General features: G+C 41.7%; 1 protein-coding gene across 7 annotated transcripts in view; it reads left to right on the forward strand.

The window, feature by feature from the left end:
- Positions 1–21,720, forward strand: part of ARHGAP21 (Rho GTPase activating protein 21) — a 104,013-nt gene that overhangs the window by 35,902 nt on the left and 46,391 nt on the right. For all 7 annotated transcript variants that reach the window (XM_053359623.1, XM_053359626.1, XM_053359625.1 and 4 more), the window contains exons 2-3: positions 13,085–13,267; positions 14,892–14,916. In XM_053359623.1, the coding sequence (XP_053215598.1) occupies positions 13,085–13,267; positions 14,892–14,916 (208 nt within the window). The remainder of the gene's footprint in view (positions 1–13,084; positions 13,268–14,891; positions 14,917–21,720) is intronic.

Genomic DNA, 21,720 nt, shown 5'->3' on the forward strand with positions numbered 1-21,720 from the left:
CCACTAGTGGAGAGTCTTCAATATGCATAATTATGCAGATTAGCATATTCAAACGATATGCTGGAGGACATTGCAGCTGCCTTTAAAACCTGAAGATACAAGTTTCATACCACCAGTATAGATCTTCTCTTGTCCTCTGTCACTTTTTCCTTCTGTAATTCTTTGGAAGTGCTTTTTCACTGTGGCGCCTCAGTTTGTAATGTTAGTTAACATTTTTTTGTACTGTGCATGTGGTAACCATGCAAACAAACTAGCCTCCAGTCAAAAACGCTTCTTGGGTTGGAGCCCACAAACATCCTGGACACGGTTTCTTTGTCATCACAGGAGTGTTAACTCCAACACTCAGCCTTATGTATTATTTTCCATCTTGGATGTCCAGATAGTTTTCATTCTGAAGTTTTTTTTCCAGGCCAGGTCTCCTCTGGCTTCTTATCCTTTCCATGGCCAAATCGACCCTTTCTAGATATTTCCATGACCCTTTTAATAAGCTGACTCAAGTTTTTAATGTCCAGCTTTACTACACCAGCGCAATAGTTTTACTTGTTTAAACAGCCATCACATCATGAACTTGATGGGAGTCAGAGGTACCAAGCTATGCTTACAGTCACTAAGCCTCCCAGTTTACCCATACCATATTTCTCAACTGCAAAATGGCTGCATCCCCTTTTTCAGACCCCAAAATTGGTCCCAGAGCATTCCCTGCATAATAGTCACAGGGGTAATTCTGAGGTGAGCTGTGGGTTGGTGGGGGGGGGGCTCCTGAGGTGGCAAGGGCCAGAGTCTGGGCCTCATTGGCTTAGTCCTGAGCTGAGGTAGCTGGAGAGGCGAGGTGAGACGAAGAAAGGCCCAGGTTGCTGCTGCTGTTGTCGCTGCCGCCGCTCAACTTAAGCTCCCTTAGGGCACCCCAGCCAAGAAGGGGAATTGGTAGGCAAGTGACCACCCCTGCCTCCTGTCCGCAACCCTTTCCTCCACTTCTGTCCCATAATTCACCGCATAGTGGTCGCACACCCCTTTTTGGAAAGGAAAATAATGCGACCCTTGCGTGGTGAAATAAGGTAAGCATTCATTGTGAGTGCATTACGCTGGATAAAGTAATTTTGTGGAGTAATTCTGAACTTGTATCTGTAATTTGAGTATTTCCTTTTCTAGTGTGTTACCTGTAGGTTAGCATTATTTGGACAGACTGACATGGTTGGTGTTCATGAAGGGCATCACTGTGTCTTAAAAGAAGTTTCAAAAAACAGCCACTCAAAAGCCTCCACATGGAGGTGTTATTAGGTGTTGACATCCACCCAACTTTTGTGGAGCTCTGTCCATGCTCAGGACCTGAGCCTGTTTTGGAAGTATTTCAGTCTTCATATGATGCTTCCATGAGTTAGCACTGTCACTGTGTCATTTACAAGTCTCTGTGTGAACACAGAACATTATGTCACAAACAGGCCAGAGTCTGCCAATTTGGGACTGTACAAATTTGAAAGAAATTGTGAGTGGGCAAAAGTGGACTAAGTAAGATATAGAAAGCTACAAACATCTGTCAGCAGTAGACCTGCCACCTTTTTCCATTTCAGGGTAGTTTATTATGGGGCTAGATAGGCAAAGAGAGTTTCATTTCTAGCTAATATTTTAGTATTAGGCAAGGAGGCAGAGGCCCTGTGCCTCCTTTAGAGCTGTCACCTGCTATTAAATTGGGGTGTGGGGAGAAGTCCCTCTGGGGGGCGGCAGCTCACTTCACCCCAATTGTCAAAGGTGGCAGGCACAGGCGTTTTCTGTTACAGAACTTCAGAGCTTCATAACTGTTTTGAGATGTCAGTGGCTCAACATCTGAGATGAAAGTAGCTCAACATTACAGGCCAGATGCGTTAGGCGCCTTTGAATGTCCAGATTGTGGGTGACTTATGCCCTGATTCAGAGTGCTCATCTCATTTAAAACAGATAACATTGAATGATTGCAGCGCAGTCTTAATGGGACTCCCTTTTGAAGTCACCAGTTCTGAAGCTTCTTCAATTGGTCCAGAATGTGACTGCCAGAATGCTTACTGGATCTGGTAGAGCGGAGCACATAACTGATACTAAATCATCTGTGTCGGTTCCCAGTTTGTGTTTGTACACGTATACCCTGCTCTGTATACAAAGAGCAGTATTGTGTCCATTGTTGTACAGTATTTCATTTCTAGTAGCAGGGATTCTTTTACATATTTAAATTAGTCTTCCATTTCAATTAGTTTTCACTCTGTATTTTTTGTTTTAACCTGCAAATATACATCTTGCACCTTATTAAAAGAAATGATAAACTGAGAAAGGATCATTTTTGATAGTTGCAAATACAGGAACTATTTTATTCTTTAATATTACTATATAACACATCAGAATTAGCTTTAATTGCATTTTATTGTCTCTGGCAAACAGGAGTCGTACTCCATTGCTTCAACCTAAAGGCCTTTATTTCACTTTCTAATAAGGATTTCTTAAGAGAGCTTTTCCTTTGAATGTGCTAGACACCCCCCTCCAAACTTTGACAGCATTAAAGGGTCTGCCAGCAGAGTGACAGATGCTCAGATCTAAAGGGTCTTCTACTGGACTTGGCACTTTTGAGGCTGCAATGAATGGCGGTCAGGAGGGTTTATGGCTGCTTGCTAAAGTGGCATGTAGCTGAACTGAATTGCCTAGGGGGGAAAAAGTGGGCCTCCAGATATTTAAAAAAAAAAAATACTATTTCCCGGAAGGTACCTTATTGGCCTGAATATAAGCCTCACCTTTTCCCCAAATTCTGACCGTGAAAAGTTAAAAGTGCAGCTTATATTCACGACCTTACGGTATGCAGCCAGAGCGTGGGGCAAACAGCACCAGGAGAAGTGCCACCCGCCCTGTGTGAAGTCCTCCATCCTCTCCCCCAAGGCCAAGAAAGGAGAGAGTGAGGAAGGCGAAAGGCTACAGGCAATGCAGCGTGGTCCGTCCCCCCCCCCCCGCCCAGTATGCAGCCAGAAGCAGCAAGGAATGGCTTATATTCAGGGTTTTTTTTCCTCTCCCCTCCCTCCTATTTTAATGGTGTGGCTTATATTCAGATGCAGATTATATTTGGGCCACGACAGTATTTAGGGATAGCGGCGCCCTATAAAAACGATGGTTCTTTCTTTATAAAATGTATTCATTTATGAAAAATACCAAGGTGATGTGAGTGCCGTGTATCTACGGTAATATTTTTAAACAGAAACAACAGCAATTTCTGCTTTTAAAAAATTTCCCCTAGGATTTGGGGTCCATAACAATATTACTGATGCATAACTTCATGTTCCAAATAATTAGGATGTAAAATAATAGAATAGACCGTTGAAATTAATAGGGAAAAGGAGGGAATGAGGAAAAAATTGCTTCTGTAAATATCACAAAGGGAGCAGGGACAACATTGCTGCTTCAGGTTTTTCAGAATGAGGTCCCTGGAAAGGCGGGAAACTGTCATTTCCTTTGTTATAACAGGACGTAACTTACAGTGTTATCCATGTGCAAGGGATAAGGTAACTGGGGCAGCATGACTGTGTCTCCAGCTTTCCAGTGCTGCCCCCTGACAGCTGTGCATTGTGCATGATTGTCTAAAGCAATACAGTGGTACCTCCGGTTGCGGACGGGATCTGTTCCGGAGCTCTGGTCGGATTCCGCAACTGGAGGGACTGCTTCTGCACATGTGTGCGGCACGGTAGAGCTCTTCTGTGCATGCGCGTGGGGTGAAACACTTCCGGGTTTGCCGCTTTCGCAACCTGAAGTTTACGTTACCCGAGGGTAATGTAAGCTGAGGTGCTACTGTACATGTGTGGACTTCCATGCAATCTGGAACCCTGGTTGCATAGGGTTTCAATTTCCCTTAGAGTTCTACGTGCATAGACTTTCCTTCAGACTTGCACACCCAAGCAAATGTGGAGGGTTGGGGCTAGTATCACAGACTCACTTCTGGGGCTGTGGCACTAATGGATTGATGGACAGGTATGTGAGCATCACATGAAAGGGGTTAATATTGGTAATATTAACACAAAAAATTATAATTATAAAGGGTTTTGGTTGTTGTTGTTTTTCATGATTATGTACATGCTCGGATGCAGTCAAATGGCTCTGGTGGTATCTGGCTCTGTGTACAGTATTTACCATGCGGAATACGTCAGGATTATTTTTAACAGTACCTATCAGCTTATGTTTATGAATGTGTTCAACAAAGTATGCCACAGTAATGCCATTCAGAGGTTGCATGCAGACGTTGCATGCAGAGGTTGTGTTCAGAGGTCGCATGCATGTCAAGCAGAATTTACTTATAGTGGGAGTACCCTGTGGTTGTAAATAACTCTTAAGATCTCATCAATTGTTATTGGCAGTATATGTCTATAATGGTCACCACTGGAGTCTGTATACAACCCATTAACTCAGAGGTTTATTCACCTGTCAGGTAATATTCCAAAGCTGCAAATGCATGTTTAAATATGTGTGCCCAATACTTTATTTATACTGTACACTGCTTGATTGTAAGAAACCTCAAAGCGGTTTATGAAAGATAAAACAGTAAAATCAAGAAAAATTCGCAACCATAGTTTTAAAGCATTCAAGAATTAAAATACTAAAACAGGTTAAAATAAATAAATAAATAAAGTAAAGTAAAATAGCCTCAACTTTCTAAGCAACTGGGTGGGCTTGTCTAAACAAGAATGCTTTTAGCAGGTGCCAAAAAGAGCACAGCAAAGGCGCCTGCTTGATTTCAATTGGCAGGGAGTTCCAAAGTGCCACACTAAATGACTGAGTTCTTACAAATGTTGAACAGGTATGATGTGGCACCGTACTACTTCTTAAAATCACGTTGGTTTGGCTTTTCTAAAGCATCCCTCATACTGTTGTGCACTATTCAAAATACATTTGAATTGTTTTGGACATTTCTTGCAGGTGTTCTTTTTAAAACCATTGAGCAGCAGTAATGCCTGTTTGTTGATGGCCTCTACGGAAGTATTCTCATACCCTTCAGTTTTTGTAGGAGGTGGGAAGCATTCTTAACACAAAATCTTTGCCATTGAAAGTTTAATTGCCATGACAGTGACCACTAGGGGTTACTTAACCTCGTTAGGAAACATTTTAGTTCGGGTTTCATTTTGAGTCCCTGTGTCTTTAAATGGGAGGGAAAGCTGTGAATAGCAGTTCTGTACACTTTGGCATATTTTCCATTGCAGTTCAAGGTGCATCCTGCCAAGTGCAAATACCTGAGAGGTTTGGAAACTTGCCATATTCCGTTCTAATTTCTCTTCTACTTCCTCCTCCAGCCCTGCTAGCTAGACAGAAGAGTCCAGACTGCATCTATGTCCGGGTAGATTCACAGGTTTTGTTATCAAAATGCCAGGGCCTGTTTTGCACTCCGATTCTTAGCTTCAGCATGCAACCAAGTTGCCTTAGTTAGGTCACTCGGTGTTCCCAGGTTTCACAGCCAGCCTTGGACTACTTTATTAGAACCACTCTCTTCTCCCCCCTGAGCTGCAGATGGAGTTCCCATGAATTTCACTGCAGCCTTGATGGAGCCCTGCAGCTGTGTGGAACTATTTTTCACACGGAGTGCAGTGCATAGAGTAAATAGTTTTGCAGGCAACTGAGGAAGCCAGAGTGGTCAGAAATTCTGGCGGCTAAAGGAAACGGCAGGGAAATATAGTGCATGCAACTTTCCCAGGGATTCTTGGACTCTTACCTTTGTACTCCAGATTGCATTCCAGACACGTTAACAGTCAGAATTTCTGCAATGCACTTCCCCCTTATTTCCACCCAGGTATACAACAGGCATTATTTCAGTTCAATAATACATTTCAGGCAGGTGAAAGTACTAGAGGAGAGCATGGAGCAGGGCCGATGAGAGGCATGGCCTCAGTAAAGCCACATTACATCTGTGTGTTTGACCTCTCTGCTCCTGGCCTATATTGTTTGGAAGCTGAACAACCCATGTTGCAGTGAGCAACCAAAAGATATATTTCCCTATTAGACCTGGGTCTGGAGCTGATCAAACCCTGGGTTGAGTCTAGGAGTAGCCAATGTAGTACCTTCCAGATAGGGACGCGGGTGGCGCTGTGGTCTAAACCACTGAGCCTCTTGGGCTTGCTGATCGAAAGGTCGGCGGTTCAAATCCTCATGACGGAGTGAGCTCCCGTTGCTCTGTCCCAGCTCCTGCCAACCTAGCAGTTCTAAAGCATGCCAGTACAGGTAGATAAATAGGTACCATTGCGGTGGGAAGGTAAACAGCATTTCCGTGTGCTCTGGTTTCCGTCACGGTGTTTCGTTGCGCCAGAAGCGGTTTAGTCATGCTGGCCACATGACCCAGAAAGCTGTTTGTGGACAAACGCCGGCTCCCTCGGCCTGAAAGCGAGATGAGCTTTGCAACTACATAGTTGCCTTTGACTGGACTTAACCGTCCAGGGATCATTTACCTTTACCTTTTTATTTACCTTCCAGATGGTGGCTGATCACAAGTCCCATCTGCTGTGGTCTTGCAGGCAGGGGCCGATGGGAGTTTTGTGGTCTGACAGCATCTGGAGGACACCATGTTGGTGTTCCCTGGCCTGGAAACACCGTCGACTTGGCTGGAAAAGTTAGCTACACAACTAGTAGTCCTGCCACTTCTGACACCAAGAAAAGCGGCAGGTGTCATCTCTGTGGTTAACACTATGGCAGAAAATCATAACCACAATGTGTTCAAATGAAGCTGCTGGCCATCAACATGTCTATATGTTCAGTGTATGAGTTGTGCAAACGAGTAATTAATCTTTTTTCTACATCTACTGACTATTACTTTGAGTGGGTGTCAATGTAAAAAAAAAAAAAAGTATGCTCACAGCAATCCACTAGAATTTAACCTGAGTAAGTTTGCTTTGAGTGCCTGGCCAGCCAAATGCCAACTCTGCATGTTTAGAATATCATTTAACATTCTGAGCCAGAGAAGAAAAAAACACTCAATTCAAAATACATCCAAGCAAATCCATTTCCTGAATCAGGTTATTGCAGATTGCAAAATAATCGCTTATGAGGGCATAAGTAGTAGAAGCATGAGTTACTTGCGCTCCTCCCTTGCTTCTGTATAACACACAAAATTAGCTGTGACAGAGAATTCCTTTGGTTTTAAAATTAATGTGAGGCATTCTTTATAAAATAAATATATTTTTTTCCAGAGTCGTTTTATTGTGCAGCTGCATTGCTTGTCCCAGGAGTAAGGCAAATGAAGCTTCACTCTGATGGGAGAGCACCTTTCTGAAATGACACATTGATTCATGAATAGCTTTGACATGGTTATCGTTCTTCTTCAGTTCACAAGCAAGAGCGTGCAGAAACTCTGTTCCCAGCAAGTCATTCTTGTCTGTACAAATCAGAATCTTCTTGTGTGTACTCTTCCTCCCTCCCTCCCTCCCTCCCTCCCTCCCGTCCTCCTGCCCCTCCTCCCCCATTGCATTTTATAGCATTATGGTATGAACTGGGCTACTTTCCTTTTCCTCAAGAAGTTCTGGTGGAAGAGATCATGGAGCAGATAAACCGCTGTGAAAACAGCTTTGCTGACCTGATGTTCTATAGCACCGGATCTTATTCTGATCACAGGACTGGGTGAAGATTCCTCTTTGGATGTTGTCCAGAGGATAAACTCTTCTTGGTTTGTTCGGTGGTTGATGTTCTTGTTTTGCAATGGCCATCCTGTTGTCGTTACGGCTGGTCTCTTCCACACCACTGATGGCAGTTCAAGCTCAGGCAGTGTGGGTTGAATCCCAATGGGTATGGAGCAATTGTTTAACCTTTATATGTTGTGTCCTTGCGTGGGAGGCAGCAATGATAAGCTTAAGTGTCAGTTTGACACTTCTGTGAGTAGCAGCAGTTCACATAGAAATGTAATACAATTGGTCTAAAGCTTTGCCAGTCAGTTTAATTACCTATTTGTAAAACCAAAGTTTTCAGTTCTGTAAGGGAATGCATTGTAAGTAATGCATGTACATTTTGATATCAGATTTCAGCATCAGGAGTTGAGCTTTTAATGATCAGAGGTACTGCATCCTATATCTTCTAGCTGATCGTGTTCAGATTAAAAGAGGTGTAAATTAAATGGGTCGCTGCAGAGGCTTTTAAAAAGAAGTTGGTAAAATCAACCATGCGAGCCATGTAATTGTTTAGCTTTCAAAACTGGAATTTTACACTTCGATGTTGATTAACCCACAGGTTTTGATGAAAATAAAGGGCCAGCTCTCATTTTTCTTCTTGTACTCAGGTTTCCATAACTGTGATTTTATCTAACGGAAAACCTTCTGGCTGAATGGTGTTATTACAAATGTAGCAAATAAAAATAAGTGAAATTACCGGGAAGCCAAATTCATATGATCTGTGTTTAAATGAGAAGTCTACTTGTGTGTTTTTCTTTTCAGTGTCTATCCCTTTAAAATATACAGAGGCAGATGTCAATTGGAACCTACTTGCGTGTATTTTAAAGGGGCATGTGTAAAATGTTGGTGTGTGTATATACACACACACAAACACATCATACAAGAGCTTTGGTTGTGACTTACTAGCTGCAGTTTTGCACTGAGCCCAATTTATATATAATTTAGCACTACTACTTTTCATCTTGTTGCATATGAAATAATAATAAACAATGAACAAGGTCATCTGTTGAAATACCTGCAAGAAATGTTCTTTTGCAACAAAACAAATTTGGAATGGTTGCCCCGATTTCTTTAAGAACAATACTGTATCAAATTATAAATACACTTGGGTCCTGCTATCCACCCACACGCTATATGAATTCACTTATATAAAGGTAAATAATTATGCCCACACATTGCTATACACTCTGTTGATTCAGATAGCCAGATATCTGGAGTTTGCGCACTGCCTTAATTCCTTGCTTGTTTGTGCTCTACCGGTTGGCGGCAGATATTTTGGGGCAGAAACTATGCATGGAGGTAGGTAGGGAACAAGATTGGACAAATCAGTTTTTCTTTTGCTTGTCTTTTGCTGTTTGGCTGCACCAATTTCTGGAAGAAACCATTGAAAAAGTGGGGAGATAGATTGGGAAAATCCCAGATTAGAAATGTTCCCATAGGAATCAATGGAAATTGCGGACTCGTTATGCAAACACTTGCATAATGAATGATTTCCAGGAAGCACTTGTTTGGGTAAGCGGGACCTGTGTGTACAGTGTTGAAAGTAACAGTTTGAGAATTGTCTGGTACATTGGTTGAAATACCCTCTTCTCCAAAGGAAAGGAGGTCAGGTGTTGGGCCTTCTCATTGTCAGGTGTGGGGAACCTATCAGCTTTTGGTCCATAGCCAGTAATTGTACCCTGATAGAAGTAGAAGTAGAACATTTTCAGAATAACTAGGGTTTAGAAATATGAGTGCTTGAGAACTGCAGTTTTACTCTATTTGCAGAGTGTTCAGGGTATTCAAGCCCTAATCTGCTATTTTAAAGGGAGTGCCCATTTGGACTTGGTAAAATTCCAGGTGATTTTAGTTGTTGTTGGATTGGGTTCACAGTCTGCAGAGTTTTTGCATTCAGCTGCTCTCAGATTCAGCCTCAGGTTAATTGTAAAGTGAGTGTGATCATTCATGCCACTTGAGCAAAGTTGTTCATGTGGAAACCTTTATTCTAAATGGGCTGTTTCCTTTTTGCTTACTGATATAAATAGTTTCTGAACTCTGGCTATATTGTGCATTGGGGGTTGACCCTGGATAATCCAAAACTAAATTTTATAGTGAGATTTTGCCATCTAAACTTTATTCATCAAACTGCAGCTCTGTTTGATATAGCATCTGAGGGCTACTTCACACACAGCTCTTTTTTCCTATACAGTAATATTTGTGCAGGGAAAGAAGACATGTTGCAGTATAATGTGTGAAGTATATGATGTTCAGGTGATGAACGCAGTGGCTTCTAATCAACTGTATTCATGGCAAAATAAATACTTGCTCCATATGGCGCACACTGTATTCATTCATAGTATATTTTGAATCGCGCCTTTCTAGGTGAAGTGAACTTTTCAGAAGGGTTAGCATGAAGGTTTCAGAAGCTGATGAAGGGTTTTGAGCAAGAGCTGATGGAATACACTCAGATTCTTGAGATAACCTGATCCTATTGGGGGTTGGCTTAAAGCAGGCATCAGGCATGTCCAACTCACAAGAGACTGCGACCTACTCCCAGTATAAAGAAACTGGCAGTGATCTACCCATTGGAGGGAGGAGGAGCGTGCGTGGGGTGGGTGGATTGCCCAGAGTTCTTGAGCTGTTTTTAGGAGGGAAGTGCCCAGAGTTCTTGAGCTTTCTGGGGGAAGGACTGCACAGTTTTTTAGCTCCCCCCCCCCATAACTTTTTGTACACTTTGTACATGGTAGGGATCCCATGATCTACCAGGATCAGCCAGGGATCTGCTGGTAGATCACGATCTACTGGTTGGACAGCCCTGATAGTGCACAGTACTTGCTTCTGAATTTGCATATCATAGGAGGTTTTTACTTGGGTGTATGTTCTTAGTATTGATGTAAAAAAGACATGACAGTGGTGTGGGAAATTGCTGGTTGATGTTCATTTTGTTACTGATTATGATGAAGATACAAAATCAAGGGAAAAGCACTGAGCAATAGCTGCCTTCTAAATTCTATATTCTCTGGGATGCGGGTGGTACTGTGGGTTAAACCACAGAGCCTAGGACTTGCCGATCAGAAGGTCGGCGGTTCGAATCCCCGCGACGGGGTAAGCTCCCGTTGCTCGGTCCCAGCTCCTGCCAACCTAGCAGTTTGAAAGCACGTCAAAATGCAAGTAGATAAATAGGTACTGCTCCAGCGGGAACGTAAACGGCGTTTCCGTGCGCTGCTCTGGTTTGCCAGAAGCGGCTTAGTCATGCAACATGACCCGGAAGCTGTACACTGGCTCCCTCGGCCAATAAAACGAGATGAGCGCCGCAACTCCAGAGTCGACCACGACTGGATCTAATGCTCAGGGGTCCCTTTGCCTTTACCTAAATTCTATATTCTAGACTGGCAGCATTGTATAGAATGTGGATTAGGAAATAAAGTTCTTCACACTAGCTGCGCTTTGGTTCTTCACAAAGCTGTGCTTTGGTTTCTGAACATTTTAGAAGTCGAATGGACTTCCAGAATGGATTCTGTTTGACTTCCAAGGTACGGCTGTATACTGGGCCGCTGAGGTCCACCATTTGGAAGCAGGTGCAAAATAGTAGCCAGGGAGGGGTAGGGGAAGGAATGTACTTATAGAATTAATGAACAAAATGCCTCTGAACTCATGCTGAGTCCTCAGATTTGTTTTTAGTACCAGAGCTGAGCTCATGGTCCTGTTTCACCCCCTTCCAATATTTCTTCAACTTTAATCTAATTCAGAATTTAGGAGCCCTTTTGTGGCTGCTATCAAATCATAGTGTAGCTCCTTGCTTCAAATCACTAAGCGCTATCAGTAAAGACCTACCTTATCTTCTGTCTGTCCCTAGCATAACTAACTAAATGGTGCTGTAAGATGTGGTGATATCACTCAGACAGTACTTTAAAAAAAAGGATCAGATAGCTTTGAGGAAGGCTGTGGCAGTTATTAGCCAGGACTGCAATGGAACCCCCATGTTAATTCCCTCCCACCAGGTGTAATGGCCTACCACCAACTTGGATGTCTTTCCAAGTTCAGACAGATGAATGCGACCAATCAAGATGGCAGTGCAGATGATAATGCAATCAATGGTTACTAGCCACAATACCTATGTTCTCTGAATACCAGTAGCTGGGAATTTCATGTGAGGAGATCAGAGCACTGTTGTATTCATGCTCTGCTGGTGGGCTTCTCATAGGCATCTAGTTGGCCACTGTGATAGCAGGATGGAATTCCTATGTTGTTATGCCACTGAATTCCATATGCTACTGAAAACAGTAGAGAAATGGCCTGCTTGTGCACTTCCTGAAGATACTGGATTAGCCACTGTTGGAAACAATAAGTTAGCTTGAAACTGGCTCTGATCTTATAGGACTGCTCTTTGGCCCGTTCATATATTTTTTTATGGAAGTACTGAAATGTATGATAAATTCTGACAAGAAGTTGCAGTGGCGAGCCAAAATTAGAAGTGGGAAATTTCCCCAGGAATAAATTCAGCACAGAGACCAACCAGCTCAGTGTCATTTTCAATAAATAACAAACGGTTAATCTCACAAATCCGGATGAAATTACTTTCCCCACCACCTTAATTCTGTTTTGCTGCTTTAAATAATTTTTTTTTAAAAAAAATAGTATTCTTATTTAGGGTTCTGCTTTCTATTTGTATTTTTGTATCGTTTCCAGTGACAGAATGTGTTGTTTGTGAGTCACTTGGTGAATAGGCCTTTCATTGCATCTTTGCCAGATTCCTGAAGGGAAGGGAGTTGGCAGGAGAGGAAAAAGCAAAAGAGAGGTTACAAGGTAATAAGTAAAAATAAAAATAAAAATCTGGTGGAGCAGCTGCCCTTCAAATGACAGTTGATTGCAGAGCAGAACATATGAATCTTAAGTGTGGAGACAGAATGGTCTTCTGTGCAATATATATATATATACATTTGGTGATAAGAATTTTTGACAAGAAATTCCAAAAGTAGTGTAAAGAGCTTTCTCCCTGGAGGATGATGATCCATCGGATGGGTTATACTGCCATCTAGCTCCTATGCCTCCAGGAAGCAAGGCTTGCTTGTTTTGATGTCTGAACCCAAGCTTGTGGCTTGTTTCTTTCTTGAAAGGTTTGTTCTTGACTTGCTGCTTGTAGTTTATTCGGAGGACATCCACAACAAGCCAAACACTGGCTTGTTTCTGCTGGTGGGGCAGCAGCAGCAGCAGGACCCAGAGAGAGAACTCTTCAGCGGTGTGTCCCAGCACACAATGAGTTCACATTGAACCATACTTTGAAACAACAGCAAATGTGATTTTAACGTGTTGTGCAAACTGGGCCAGAGAGGTGAAAATTTGCAAGCTTCTTTTGCAGAAACCAGTCTTTGCAAATGAAATTACTTCCAATAGCATGGTGAAAAGAAGCATGTAACTTAAAGTCAGAGGTTTAACTTCCAATTCTTTTTCGTTACTATTAGGTGTCCAAAAATAAAGATGGAAAAGAACAAAGTGAAGCTGTATCCCTGTCAGAGGATGAAGAAACGTTTTCCTGGCCTGGTCCCAAAACGGTAGTTTTGCAAAGAACATCACAGGGTTTTGGCTTCACCTTAAGACATTTCATTGTTTACCCCCCAGAGTCTGCTGTTCAGTTTACGTTTAAGGTGAGTGAAATGAATATTCAACAAGTAACTCATTGGTTATAGTGACACAAGTGAACTGTAATGACAAATATTTTTTCAGTACAGTACTGCAAAATAGTAGCCTTATAGATATCTAGCCATCCATTTCAGTTTAGCAGTGGATCCACACTAAACCTCCTTTTCATTTTCATTTTTGCTTGTTGCAGCCTAAGTTCTATTTAATGCTGTGGGTCTTCTATCTGAGTAAACATGCATAGGTTAGAGCAGTTGGGTTGTTTTGTGAAGCATTGAATTCTCTTGCCAACTAGAGTTTTAAGTTCCCTTTCCATTGGACTAATTTGTGGTGCTGTTACATTTATTTCTACCCCTGCTTCACCAGAAGGTTCCGGGTGGGGTGTGGGTTATAGCAAAAATACAGCATTAAAACAAATTACAGTTACGATGGGTCCTAAAAATATTTATGTTAAGTAAGAACAAGGTAAAAAGGTGCGTCTTCAGCATATGACAAAAGCTGTACAATGAATGTGCCTAGCACATCTCTGTGGGGACAGAATTCCACAACATAGGGACTGCCACAGAGAATACATCTCCTCTCAAACCTCTTGAGGGTAGTGGAACTACCAAGAGCTCTGCAGATCTTAACACCCAAGAGGGTCTGTAGGTAAGGAGGTGGTCTTTTAGACATTTGGGACATAAACCCTTTAGGGCTTTAAGCACTAGCATGAGCACCTCAGATTAGGCTCAGAAATGAACTGGCAACCAGGGGGTGTTTATTATGGGAACCTCAGCCAGTAATCTTGTAACTGCATTTTGGACCAGTTGATGTTTCTGAGTCATCTTCAAGGGTAGCCCCACATCAAGCGCATTTCAGTAATCCAAGCTGGAAGTTACCAGATCATGGATTATAGAGGCCAGATCATCTCTGTCCAAAAGGGGCTGCAACTGGCGAACCGGTCAGAGCTGGAAAAAGACACTCCTAGCTACTGAGGCAGCTTGAGCCTTCTGTGAGTCGCTTTGGTAGTTTATGGTTTGCTGAATAGTAGTTCACATACTTTAAAATAGTATACCAAACCTCCCAAATGACAAGCAGATTCATGCAACCATTATGCAGAACATCATGCAGTTAAGCACCCATTTGAAAGTACTAAGTAAACTGATAGCAATGGTAGAAAATGTGAATGGAGGAAAACCTGTTGTGGAGCGTAAACTTCACATGCCAAAGGTCACAGGTTTAATTTCTGGTGTCTCAACATGAGGCTGGCAAAGTCTTTGGAACTAAATGGACCAAGGTTCTGATTAATGAGGTTCTGACTAATGATTATGAAGCAGCTTCCTTTGCTCCTTCTTAACATTTCTACAAATAGAGAACTTCAGCATGAAGGACTGCAATAAAAAGCTATATTTAGAATAGCTTTCTCTTAACTTACTTTTATCTGCTAGTTGTCTCATTATTAAACATTAATTTGATGGCTACTTATTTGGAAGGCTTGTCTGGTTTTTCAAAATTCGGCCAATTAGGTGCTCCCTTAGCAGCTGTAGAACAGTTCTGAAATAAATAGTTTTGAAAAGCCTGGATGCGAATGTTTTGAAGAGCTCCTTCTGCTTCAATACAAGGACTTTTAATTTTTATGATTTCCTTTTGCAGGATGAAGAGAATGGAAATAAAACGGGTACGTTTTCTCTTTGATTCTTGTATGCTGTAATCAAATAGTCTAAAATCCATAATTCCTGATACAGTTGTACCTCGGAAGTTGAACAGAATCCATTCCGGACGTCGGTTCAACTTCCAAAATGTTCAGAAACCAAGGCGCGGCTTCCGATTGGTTTCCGATTGTGCAGGTGCACTGGAAACAATACCGGAAGTTGCGTCGGATGTTCGGCTTCCAAAAGAAGTTCGGAAACCAGAACACTCACTTCCGGTTTTCGATCATTCAGGAGCAGGAACGTTCAACTCCCAAGGCATTTGGGAGCCGAGGTTACGACTGTATAACCAATAAAACAAGTCTGTTCTTAATTTAATGAATATTTTACCAAATGTGTCTTAAATATTGGGTGTACTAATTTAGTGATGTATTTTACACGAAATTTGTAGATTCGCTTTTCCATGCCAGTTGCACAGGAAGGCAGAATTATATGAATATGTAAACAAGTATATTGTAAAATATAACTACATCTACCACTGAATTAAGTGGTTCTTTACCTATCAGCAGGTACAAAAATTGTAGCACAGACAAGGTACGACTTTCTATCTACACCCTGGCATGTAACATCCCCCAAACCCCTTAAACTAAAAAAAAAATTAAAAGGGGAAAAATCGCTTCATGAATGAACAAGCTGATTCTCCTCAAAGGTCATATAATCTTGGGGACAATTACGTTCCTGTTGAAAAGAGGTAAATGAGGTGGCTTTCAAATATCTTCCTGGATAATGCTAATTTATTTATATGCCAACCATAAAATGGTGTGTGAAAGTAGGATTTGGCATAACCTTTCTCTGAATAATGCTTGAGATCCCTACATGGGTCTTCAGGGAAAATTAAATTTCCTAGGTTCCCTGGCACTATGGCAGCATTCCTTGGAGAGCGAGGGGAGTTCTTTGCGTTGGATTAGAGTCAGTGCTGAGAAAAAATATGTTGTCATATTGCTAGCCTCGGGCTGATTGCAAGAATTATGAGTTGTGGAGATTTGTATTTAAAACCATAAAATAACAACCTTTAGAAACGTCATTAGGCAAGATTGGATGGCCTGGGGTAAGAAAAATAGGAGGTGACGTGGGAGATAGAGAGTTGTCGGCGGGACGGACCTTTGTGAAATGCATACTGTGCTCTTGTTACCTGGCGGAAATCCCATTGTCCTTTAAAGACCCTGGATATTAGGAGTTTGGAAAAAATAATAGCAACATTTTAGCTTTGTCCATACGTTTGTAGGAGTTGGGAATATTTAACTTTCATATGCTGGTATTACCTTGGTGGACTCTGAGGTGCATAAGAGCATGGAAATATTGGCAGGTGAATGTGAAGGAAGCCTGTGTACTCAGGGGATTAAGAGTAATTCAGCCAGACGAGAGTGGAGGAAATAAATGTTAGGATGAGTCACATTTCAACTATTGGTGGAATTACCTTTAAAATGAGAAAGCGGAACAAAGGAACGCGAGAATTAGAAGTATAAAGTGGAAATCCATGCCCAGCCACAAAGACGGCATTAACTCTTATGGAAGCTAGGTGGACGAACATTGAATGGGCCAAAGAATCTTGTGATTTGGGATGTGTAGACTTAGGGAATTAAGTGAAGGTCAATAAAAGTAGTGTTTGTTTGATTACATTGTGTTGGATCCAGATTTAGTCACACCTACAGTAGACCCATCAGAATAAAAGTTTGCCATGATTTTTATGGTCTAGTCCAGGCACGTCAACTCCCAAGAGACTGCGATCTACACCCAGTATAAAAAAAAAACTGGCAGTGATCTACCCGTTGTCATTGAAGATTGTTAGAGCTTTTTTGGGGGAGAGCAGAGTTGTTGAGTTTTTTTGGGGGGGAGGAGAGGTGTTGAGCTTTTTTAAAGGGGAAATAACATCCCTGGTCTATTCCAGGCATGACTAAGTCTGAATCCAATCAATTTTTTTTAAAAAAAATCACAGCTTTTTCCAAAGAAGCAATATGAATTCCCAGGAGACAGCCATATACTTTGATTAATATTTCTGTTGCAGCCATTTCCAGTGCCAGACAGTTTAAACCGAAGAGTAGCATGTCTTTAGAGCAGCAGGACATGCTGTGGGAGAAACAGGGGACATACACAGTTTCCCCTGAATACACGGCAGTGATAACTTTTGGGGTTGTGACTCATGTCCTAAATACGTTTTTGTGCTGTCTGGCCTTTGCAGCTCTTTATTCTTAAAAAAACAAATTAAAAAAGCTTATTCATTTTTAAATGTTTTGTTTTACCAGTGTTCACTGTCTTTAAATTTTATGATACCACAGTATATAAATGCTGTTGTATAGAATACTTTATATCCAGTATATATAGATCACCTATTTCTATATTAAGACAATTGACAACTCCTAAAATAAGGATAGTACAGTGGTACCTTTACTTACGTTCACCTCCGGTTACATATCCTACGGGATACGTGCGCGGCAAACCCTGAAGTATTTTTCTGGGTTTTGCTGCATGCGCAGAAGCGCTAAACCACGCCGTGCGCATTCTCAGAAGCGGCACCTCCGGATACGCACACCTCAGGATCCCACTGGAGCTCCGGAAAGGATCCCGTGCACAACCGGAGGTACCCCTGTATTTATTATTTCTATATTAACACAAAATAAATACTATCCTTCGTTTTGGAGTTGTCAGTTATAGAAGCATGGACATCTCCAGAAACCCTTTTAAGGTGGAAGAACAGATTGGCGTAGCTCAGAAAGTAGAAAAGGATTTTTCTCTGAGCACCATAAATAGCTATTTTGTGTTGCGGAAGTAGCTAGCCGGGTGCTAATGATCAGTGTGTGTCATTCTTGAATAGCTTAGCTAAGAGGGCAAGCAATTCACATATCAAACTAATTTGCATTTATTCCTGCAGTGCCTTTTATACATTATAGGTGTGGGATAGAGTTAGTGTGAATAATAGTGGATAGGATCGCAGAGCTTTCTTATCTGTGAAACTGCTGCTATGGTTTTGTTTAAATTATATGCAAAGGAGCCATCTAGTGCCAACCTCTTTAATGCAAATCTAAGCTGAAATATTAAATTATTTAATAAAAGTTGAGGCTGTACAGCGCTTTTGACAATGACTGGAGCTATACTGGGTTGGATCTGGAGCAAGCTAGCTGCTTTTCGTTCCCATTGAAATCTGTGGGACTTAAGTTAAATGGGTTCCTTAAATCTGATCTTTACATTATTCCAATGGGAGACAGTCAGCTGATCAAAGTAAGCATTGAATATATACTTTCTCCTTTCCATTTTGGCAAGTTATTCATTTGTCCAAAGGTCAAAGTACAGGTTTTGAGAAGCACACACTTAAAAGTGCATGCTTACAATCAACAACCAGAGGAAGCTCTGTTACAATTTTCCCCACATAAAATGTACTCCTAATTTGTCTCCAAAGTGCTGTTTGTTGCATCAAATCGCCCACTGAGGGCTGTGTTGTTGGTTTTGACACATGGCAGGGCCTTTTCAGTGGCAGTTCCCCATTTGTAGAATGCCCTTTGTGGTGAGGTCTGTCTGTATTCCTTATTCTTGACTTTAAGAGAAATTTAGAAACCTTCCTGTTTATGCAGGCATTTGATGGCTGAAGAACACTGTTCCGAGCAATCCTGAGAACTTTGTTTTAACAATGTTTTAACTGTTTTTAGATTGCGTTTTAACTGTTTTAGAATGCTTAAAAAAATTATTCCTGTGCTGGCCATCCTGGGCTCCTTTGGAAGGAAGGGCAGGATGTAAATTGAACGAACAAATAATAAAGAGCAGATTTGACAGCTGATTTTCAGTGGGAAAATGCCATCGGATTCAGATCAGAGACCCTACTACAGTCTCTGCTTCTGAAAGAAAGAGAGCTGCTTATTGTAAGCACATAGTTTGACCCTAACAATGCTTTGACACATTGCAGCCAGCCACTCGGGTGCAGATAATTACCCTAACGTACTAGGGACATGGGTGGCGCTGTGGGTTAAACCACAGAGCCTAGGACTTGCCGATCAGAAGGTCGGCGGTTCGAATCCCCGTGACGGAGTGAGCTCCCGTTGCTTGGTCCCTGCTCCTGCCAACCTAGCAGTTCGAAAGCACGTCAAAGTGCAAGTAGATAAATAGGTACCGCTCCGGTGGGAAGGTAAACGGCGTTTCCGTGCACTGCTCTGGTTCGCCAGAAGCGGCTTAGTCATGCTGGCCACATGACCTGGAAGCTGTACGCCGGCTCCCTCAGCCAATAAAGCGATGAGCGCCGCAACCCCAGAGTCATCTGCGACTGGACCTAACGGTCAGTGATCCCTTTACCTTTACTAGGGAGATACAGAGATCGCATAAGTAACCTTCTCTCTTTACCCCTCCTCCCCCTCCCATATGTAAGTCTTGACTTTCCTGGGTATTGGGTGGGATATGAATATATAGTGAAAATGGTATGACTGCATACTCTTCAATTTAATGTTTAAATTGATGAAGCTGTTGACATAGAAAATTCAGCTTCTCTGCAGATGTACCAGTTGGCTCGCAAGTGTGTGCATGTCCACCATCAGCCTTAACATGATCATAACGTGTCAGTCCAAGAGCCTATCTAGTCCAGTATTGTGTTTCCCACAATGGCCCATGATATACTTGGGGAAAGTCCATAAGCAGGCTACAAGCACAACAGCCCTTACCTGCTGTTGCTCCCCAGTGACTGGTATTTTAGAGGCGGGCTGCTCATTGATTGAAGAAGTAGCATACAGCCACTGTGCCATGAGCCCCGCAGCACTATCAGGATCAGGCTCGGGTTTGCAGCTCCTGATCCAGGAATAGGAGGAGAAGGAGGAAGAAGAAGCAGGAGGGGCACTGATCTGTGGGAATCAAAGTTGGGGGAGGGGGGCTCTCCCCATTGCGACTCGACTTCAGCTGCTTCTTAAGGTTGAACAGGGATCCTCTTCTGTTCACTTTCTCCATGCATAATTTTTACGGGGGGGGGGGGGAGAGGAATGCGCCAGCCATTTTGCTGCCCATTTCCCCATTCTGGAGATACCCTTTCGAAACTCTTTGAAATCCTTTTCTTTACCATGTCCTGAATAATTGATGCCACCAGCAAACCATTCACGGACAAGTTATTTTTATTAGAATCACAGAATTGGAAGGGACCACGGGGAGCGTCTACTCCAACCCTCTGCAGTGCAGAAATATGCAGCTTTCCCATACGAGGATTGAACCTGCAACCCTGGCATGATCATCGGCACTACTCTCTAACCAGCTGAGCTATCCAGGCTTAAAAGCACTGTTTCCAATACAGACTTATTTGTGTTGGGTTCCTCTTTTTATTGGTCCTCATCCATTCAGTTATCGATTCTAGACATTCCCTCACCTTTCCTGAATCAGAGGTAAAAGAGATTATTAACTTGGCCTCTACTGCTCTGTGGCTAAAGGGCACAATGCTGAACAAAGAGATCCTTGGCTCTAGTGCCGCCATTTTAGGGCATTTTGTAAAACTGGCTTTGTCCACATAGCATTGCTTTCCTGTAATAATTTTAATCTTTACCTGCTTTCCTGTAATAATTTCACTGCTGTGTTGATCTGAAACCTCTTACAGTTAACGTCAGTCGGAAGATTTTATCTGATGGTCCTGATGTCACTGTCTTGGCAGTTGTTTTATTGAAAGAAATTTAATAATGTGGAATCAGTATTTTGAAGGCATTAGTTCTGATATTTAATTTCCTGCCTGTCTGCAAAGAAGCAGTCGCTGCTTAAGGCGGGTCAGTTTTTCTTTTCTTTTCTTAAATGTATGTATGTCAGAACAACGATAGTAACAATTTAATATGACTAGTGGGAAAGCACACATGTGGTAAGGAAACACAGCTAGAGGCTTTGATGATCTATTTCATTTTAGTTGTTGCAGTAATGTACAAATGCAGCGCTCCTGAATTCAAGCTGTGCCTGGAATAACTGAGGGCTGCGCTTACCCTGAATGACATTTAAGTCAATGGGGAAGCAAATATTTGTATATATTTTTTTTAAAAAAAGAAAAATGACTGAATAAAACCTTCCTCAAAGTTTTAACATATCACAAAATTGTACAAGGTATATGATAATGGTTTCATTCCATTTCAAATTATTATCCGTTAATTTTTAGTACATTATTTTAAAAATGCTTTTCTGGGATTGTTGTAAACTTTGTAGCTAGGTATTAAGTTGCGTAGGTTAGATGAAGCATCCTCTTTTATGACATTAAGGAGTGAATCAATTGTGGGGGTTTTTGTCTAAAAAACTTATGAAGGCAGATCCATTAGATCACACATTTTAATCATAATGAAGGCTAATAATAATGTGTTAAAATAAACTTCTATTCAAATCCTCAGAGATGTATACATTTCATATATTTATGATGAACTGAGTTATACATTTGCTTTAGTCTTAACAGATAAATGGTTCGTGTACAAGTTACTGTGGCTTAATCATTTTGAGAACCTAAGAAATACATAGTTTTTCCACTTAAGTAGAAGAGATTCATCTTACCTAGTAGTGTGTTAACTGTAGATAATCCCCGCAAGATATTTTTGGCACTTATCACTCAGTGTTCTGATACTCTTGTTCCTTCCAATTTGCCTTCTGATTTTTGTGTGGCGGTATCCATAGCAACTACCATCATTTCAATTTCCTCTTTTCCCCTCTATTGGTGAACACTACTCATGCCATGTGAACTGCTAAGTCTCATCTTTGCTGCTGCTCTAGTCAATCTGTGGTTTTTTTTACAGAATACATTGGAGCTGCTCCATTTTCTTGAAGAGCAAACCATTAAATTAACTGTCTAA

The sequence above is a fragment of the Podarcis raffonei genome, chromosome 12, assembly GCF_027172205.1.
Source record: "Podarcis raffonei isolate rPodRaf1 chromosome 12, rPodRaf1.pri, whole genome shotgun sequence".
Lineage (NCBI taxonomy): Eukaryota > Metazoa > Chordata > Lepidosauria > Squamata > Lacertidae > Podarcis > Podarcis raffonei.